General features: G+C 36.8%; 1 protein-coding gene across 1 annotated transcript; it reads right to left on the reverse strand.

Annotated features, from left to right (window-relative positions):
* Positions 1–5210: 5210 nt before the first annotated feature.
* Positions 5211–6975, reverse strand: LOC110278307 (uncharacterized). Its single transcript, XM_021136599.1, has 2 exons — positions 6387–6975; positions 5211–6100 (listed from the first exon to the last, which is right to left on the reverse strand). Exons 1-2 carry the CDS (start codon positions 6973–6975, stop codon positions 5211–5213), a joined length of 1479 nt encoding a protein of 492 aa, XP_020992258.1.
* Positions 6976–7487: the final 512 nt, after the last annotated feature.

Raw genomic sequence — 7487 nt, forward strand, 5'->3', positions numbered from 1 at the left:
AATATAATTTTATACATTAATTTATTATATTTATATTTATTGTAATTTAAAAAATAAAAATTAATTTGCTAAACACAATTTTTGATACTTTTATTTATTAAAATTTATTTTTAATTTGATTTACTAAATATATTTATATTTTTAAAAACGGCTTATTATGAGCTACTATTACCTCAAGTACTTTCATTTGCTTAATTCGTTGGAGAAAAGCTTATGATCACATCAAGGTTCGGTAATGGAAAGTGCTTTTTTTTTTTGGGTCAAGGGTAATGGAAAGTGCTGAATAATCCAAAAAGCCATAGAGTTTTAATTTTCTGCAATAGAAGACTAGGCTTTATATTACCAAAAAAAAAAAGAAGACTAGGCTTTCTGCACACTTTTTAATTTGTATATGGTTTTAGATTTAGTGATTTTCAGAATAATAGTGTAATATCGTCATTAATATATGATATTTAGAAATTGTCTTTAGCATAGCGTATTTTTAAAAGAAAAAAAAAACAATTCACGTCGACGAATTGTATTTACAACATTTTAAAAATAACAAAATAATTTGCTGTTGCCAAATTCGTCTTTGAAATTAAAAAATAAAAAATAGAATTCGTCGTCAATAAATTTACTTTGTAAAAAATTAAAAAATAAACTTTGACAATTTACTTCTCACGAATTCATTTTTTGAAATTTTAAATTATAAATTTATATTTTATCCTAACAAATTTTACTATTTTTATATTTAAAAAAATTCTGCTAAAAAGACAACGAAAAATTTTGATAATGTATAATATATATATATATATATATAATGAGTTTTAAATTTAGTCTAATACAACAAAAAATCAAACAGTTATTTCAGAAAATTAATCATCCCAACTCTAATTTATCAATGGAATTTACTCAAACATCCTCTCCCCCAACCGTCTACTACTCCATCCTCATCAATCATTCTTCCAGCATTCAAACAATCATCCACATAGTTATAGTGAAATGACCATCCACGTAAGACAGGCCATTTTTGAAGTAAGCTACGTTTGTATGTACAATAATTAGAGTATTATGAACTAAACTAATTGCTTGCACAATTATTGTTGTGCTATCTTACGTCGATCTTTGACCTATACCTATGTAGGGGGAGGTGACGTCGTTGAAGGCAGCGGCAGCCATGGCGGTCTTGGGCTGCACGATGGACGCAACGTAAGCGAAGGGAGTGTCTCTATTTACGATATTGTGAGGCGTGATGGATGTATGAAAATAACACACATGTGTGTCCCCTATATGTCACGAATGACAACGTTGAGAGGGAGAAATCGTCGGGGCAGGGGAGGGGCTACACGACTGGCGTGATGCGGGACTGCAGGAACGACGCAAACTGCATGACGGTATAGGGTGGTTTGTCCGACCTCTTCTGCGGCGGTTTTTTTGTAAATTAGATTCAAAGAATATTTAAGGGTGTCAAGATATTTATAATTATAGGTATAGAATATGTAACCACTTTTTTTTAGTAGCTCTACTTTTAATGGTAGATAACCGTCTCATTTGTTTGGAGAGGTTGTTGAGATCTCTCTTATAAATGAATGAGAGACGGCATGAGTTAGTTTATTAATTTGAATGGGTAAGACCAAGGCTAGTGTTGTTGAGTTCGACCTCCGCAATAAGTTCAGGTAAATACCGGTGAATCTCTTATATGTTGATCTTACTTTAAATTTAGCTAAATTTTAAATCAGAATATGATAATAATATTTACTAATCATGTAACATTGTCATAAGATATTACTAATAGATTATATTTTTCTGATGAAACGTCATTCATAAATTATATTTAAATTAAAAAAAAATTCACATGCATATAAAAGTAATGCAAATCTTTAGTCGAGTTTTTTAATTTTAATATGGGGATTCTGATGGAGTCTAACAGCGTTATGAAGGTTTAGGGTGTATTACGGAAATGTGACGGCGGGGTAAAACAAATCGGACGGACCGATTTGGTGGGTAGAAATCGGATGGACCGATTTCAGGGTGGAGATGGGTCGCAAATCGGTGGCACCGATTTGAGGACAATGGCCAGGTGTCACACATGCACCCAGGTCCTGGTTGGCCCGTGACACTCCTTCTCCCAATTCAAGTGATGTAACCCCCTCCCAACCTATCACTTTCACTCTTCGTTGGATCTCTCTCTCAACCCCACACTTTACTCTCTGAACCCCACCTCTCTACCTTATTTGTTCACCATTGTTGAACCACATAAGAAAGGTTCAAAAAATTTTGAAGAAAATGCCAAAAAAAAAGAAAAATTAAAGATGTAAATCAACCGAAATTTCATATTGTCAACTATCTTGGGCATCCATATTATGTAAGTTTTTAATTTTTTTAATATTCTAATTTATTGATAATAATAGTGATAATAGTAGGTTTTAGTAGTAATAGATATTATAATGGCACTAAATAAAAATTAATCTGATCATATGTGTGTATAACTATTTATTGTTTGTTAAATAGTTAGGAATAGAAACTAAAATAAAAATGAATCTTGTATGTTGTATGTCTGAAATGGTTGGATTTAGATGTAACCGTTGAATTGGAATGAATGAGGAAGAAAAATGAGATCTGTATATAATAGATTGGAGTAGATTGATATGTTGTTGTTGTTATTATCTTATTAGTGTTAATAATTGAGTTTAATAAATTATTATGATTAATAGTAATAACAATATAATAAATTATTTTATTTATGATGACTAATAATTGAATTTTAATTCAATAAAATTTAGACAATAAATTAAAGATAAGTAAATTTAGAGTAAGAAATTAATAGTATGCTGTGTTAGGAATAATAATTATAATAATGATAATAATGATAATAATAACATGTCTGATATGGTTGGATTTAACCGTTGAGTTGGAATTTTGTTAATAGTTATTGGTTAAAATAAAATTAAAGAAAGAATGAATGTGATGTGATGAATGTAAGGAAGGAAGGAATGAATGAATGAATGAATGAATGAATGAATGAATGAATGAATGGGGAAGGAGAATGAGATGTATACATAACAGATTAGAGAAGATATTGATATGTTGTTGTTGTTATTATTTTATTAGTATTAGTAATTGAGTTTAATGAGTTATTATGAATAATAATAATAACAATATAATAAATTATTTTATTTATGATGACTAATAATTGAAAGATTGTTGTATCATTTACTGTGTATGCTTCAATGCAATTATGATTGGAGTTAGTTATAATGGACATGTTAGGATAATTGTGTTTTTGATAATGTAGTTATATTATGCTGGTACTTATAACGGAGATTTGATATTGTAGGGTTCACGGATGTTAATGTGTGAGCATTATAAGCCGTCGGATCGATACAACGAAATTGTTGAGTCACAGTTACGTGAGACTGGCTTTTATTATGTTTCTCAGATTGGAGTGGTCCAATGTCAGTCAGCAATGGTTAATGCTCTGGTTGAGAGATGGCGGCCTGAGACTCACACTTTTCACTTTCCGGTTGGTGAGTGTGCGGTGACGTTGGAGGATGTGGCGATGATTCTCGGTCTGCCGACAAATAGACTTCCAGTTACAGGATCGACAATGAGTAGTTTTGAGGCATTGGAAGCCGAGTGCTTGCACCAATTTGGAGTTGCACCGAGGAAGACAGACTGTAGAGGGAGCTTTATAAAATTAACGTGGTTTAGGGGTTTGAAAGATCGTATAGTGTTGAATGATGATGTTCACATTCAGATGTATGTAAAGTGTCACATAATGTTGTTATTTGGAACAATTATGTTTGGAGATAAGTCTGGTGCAGCAGTGCATTGGAAATTTTTACCTTTGCTCCGTAATTTTGGTGGAATCATACAGTTTAGCTGGGGTTCGGCATGCCTAGCACACTTGTATAGGTCATTGTGTAGGGCAACTCGTGTCGATTGCAAGAAGATTGACGGGCCACTGACATTGTTGCTTACTTGGGCTTGGATCCGGCTACCATTTCTAGCGCCGATTCCCGGCAATCCCCGATTGTTTCCAATTGTAAACAGGTAATTGTGATTATTGTATGCATTGAAAGAAGTTCTAGATAATGTAATTTGTTTTTGACAAGATAAGTCAATTAATTAATTGTCGGATGGCAGGTGGCGTGACTGGGAGCGTGAAAACTATGGCTACCGATACACTTTGCTTGAAAATTACAGGAGGTTGTTAGATGATCTACAAGAAGGACAGGTATGTTGTAAAATACTAATACCGTATGTAGCTTGTTAAGTGAGTTAATTTTTGGGTACTCATCTGAATTGTTCCACGTGTCCAGTTTGTTTGGCAGCCTTATGGCATTGGAGACATTGACCCAGACTTGATTCCTTTAGCCATCCGTCATAATTTGGTTCTTTGGAGTGCCAGAGTGCCACTTATATCCTTTGAATGCATCAAGTGGCATGCAACTGATAGAGTCATAAGGCAATTTGGTATGAGACAGGGTATTCCTACTCTAGAGCAGGATTTAGGTGCATCACACGGCGAAGTTCTAAGTGGATCTAAGAATCAAGATTGGGCCAATACCCACTCTTCTTGGGTGATGCAGTGGACCAACCGGTATAGTCACATTCTCTCTGATGACTTGGTGCCTTTACATTATCAATTAGAAAGTTACATAGATTGGTACCGAGGGGCATATGGTGACCACTTGCAACTGTCGAACCTTGTATTCCAAGAGAATCCAGAAGGTCCTCAGCCACCACCGGCACCGGAACCAGCACCTTCACCACCGCCGCCACTGGTACCGCCACAGCATGGGGTTGACTATAGGCCATCATATGTTCCTGACACGCATCCGGGAGATTGCGTGCACCCTTTAAGACGGAGTTGATGCACTCCACAAGATTGGTCGTCATATGACCCCACCGGTAACCACCATCAAATGGCAAAGCATACTGCTCACGTGGGATCTGATCAAGCCAGTTGGTGTAAGCCTGACCCCGTTCCTTTAATCGTTCATAGCGTATCTGGTACTCCTTGATCGTCCTCGAGTATCCTATGAAAAACATTTAGTCAACGATGGACATCATTATACTTTCTCGTACTTACAATCACATCAAACTTCACTGTTTTCAAACTTACCAATGTTGACGATGAGCTTCTGCAAGTAAGGTGCCTTGAACTTCCTCAGGAAGTTTGACTCAATATGCCGGATACAAAACATATGGAATGCTCTAGGAGGAGATCAAGCACCATTACTTCTTTCAATAGCTGACCTAATAGAATCGTGTCGATCAGAGATAAGTCCCACTCCATCACGTGTCACCACATGTTGACGCAAGTTACTCAGGAAAAAGTACCATGCATCCGAAGTCTCTCCCTCCACTATGGCAAATGCAATAGGCACTATGTTGTTATTACCATCCTGTGAGACTACAACCAATAAACAACCCTTGTATTTTCCATACAAATGAGTCCCGTCCACCTGCACCACTGGCTTGCAGTGTCTGAAGGCCCTTATACAAGGATAATAGCTCCAAAAAACTCTATGCAATACACGTATATCAGGAATCAAATCATCCCCCTGGTAAGCAGGCATTGTTTCAAAGTGAACCACTGCTGATGGCTCCTTTTGACACATGGCCTCAAACCATATGAGCAAAGCTTCATACGATGCTTCCCAACCACCGAAAATTGATTCCACCGCCTGCTGCTTTGCTAACCAAGCCTTGCGATAACTGATGGTGTAGTTAAACTTTGACTGGACTTCAGCAATGATTGATTTCACCTTTATAGACGGGTCAACTTCTACCAACGGCTTAATTGCTTCTGCAACTGTCTTCGAATCCAGTTTCGAATGGTCTTGAGAAATAGTTGACCTGGTACACGTGTGACTTCCATTATACCTCCTTATCTCCCAACAGTACTTCTTCTGCATTTTGGTTACCCTGATCAACCAGTCACAACCATTGCCATATTCTGTACATTTGGCATAAAATGTCGTGGGTTCCGACTCATATACCCGATAGTCTACACTTCTTCGGATGGTATAATCTTTCATTGCCTTGATTACTGCCTCCCTTGAACTGAATTCCATCCCCACTGTGAACTCACCATCCGCCACAACAGGAAGGGCTGCATACATCAAAAGAAAGAAATCCTTTATTATGTCCTCAGTAATAAATTACTTACTACAACTCAAATACTAAACACACTAGAACTATATAAGCCTATAATAGTCTTTTTTTTTCCTCTGATCTATCTACGCAAAGAACCACTAAATACAATTCATAATAAAGAACTACCTATTAATAAAAAAAAATCAAACGCTATGGTCACAAATGACTATCCACATATGCTATGCATCTGACTTATTTATCAGCTACATCAGAGTTTCACATGTCTATCTAGCTTTACGCACCTGAATTCATATATTGCGGAAACTCCGGTGCGTGCATAGCCTCCAAATCCAACGACCGCATGAAAGAAGGCTCCTGAAACGAATGCGGGTTTGCTAGTGCATTTGCAACTTCTGCCACATCTGCGTTCATATCACTGCCAGTTTCATCTTCGTCTTCACCTGGACCAACGATCTCGTAGTTACTTTCAAATTCATCCTCGCTTTCACTATTATAATCTTCCAACTCAATGTTACAGTCTGCTTCGGATTGCTCAAACTCAATATACAACTCGATGCACGACATTCGGTGGCGATTATCCATATACAATGAAAACATTTCATGCATACTCGCTTCATCTGTGACGTACTTGGTCTGAAATTGAACGAACCCACCAAACACAGATAACGGATACCTGTACAAAATACACGATACTCTCTTAAATCTTTGAGAATCTATCTTCTCACAAATCACCCCTTTCAATTCCTCAAATGATAATGTGAACGGAATAACAATATCTAATGGATTCTCACACACAAATTGAACCCCCTCATATGTTTCCAGTAAAATCTGCCCGTAATAATAAATCTTCAACACAACTCTATCATCCATAATAGTATACGTACCTGACTAAACTCACTATTCCAGAAATTTATTCTACTTCAACAGGAAGGGAAAAAGAAAGAAAAATGAGAGGAGGAGACGAAGAACAGCTGGGACGAGGAGAGGAAGAACAGCTAGGACGGCTACGAAGAATTGAATGGGACTTCTGTGATACTTTTCATTTTAGGAATGCACTTACAGGCAAATCGTAGGGACCGACCGTGTTCGTATCGAAATTTGTGCGCATCAGAAATCGATGGGTCCGACCGGTCCCCTCCGGGATTAAAACAAAAATTCCCGGTCCCCAGAAATCGGTGGGTCCGATTTCCTCCCTCTTTGTAAACCCACAAATCGGTGGCACCGATTTCTAGTTCAACAACTTCACACAATTCGGACCCACCGATTTGTGTTCCTTCCTCAACTTGCTTGAAATCGGTGGGTCCGATTTCTTTCCCACAAAATTCCAAACTCAACGTCGTCATAACAGTGTAATTCACCTGTAATGATCATAATCCAGCTAA

Source organism: Arachis duranensis, chromosome 2 (genome assembly GCF_000817695.3).
Source record: "Arachis duranensis cultivar V14167 chromosome 2, aradu.V14167.gnm2.J7QH, whole genome shotgun sequence".
NCBI classification, from domain to species: domain Eukaryota; kingdom Viridiplantae; phylum Streptophyta; class Magnoliopsida; order Fabales; family Fabaceae; genus Arachis; species Arachis duranensis.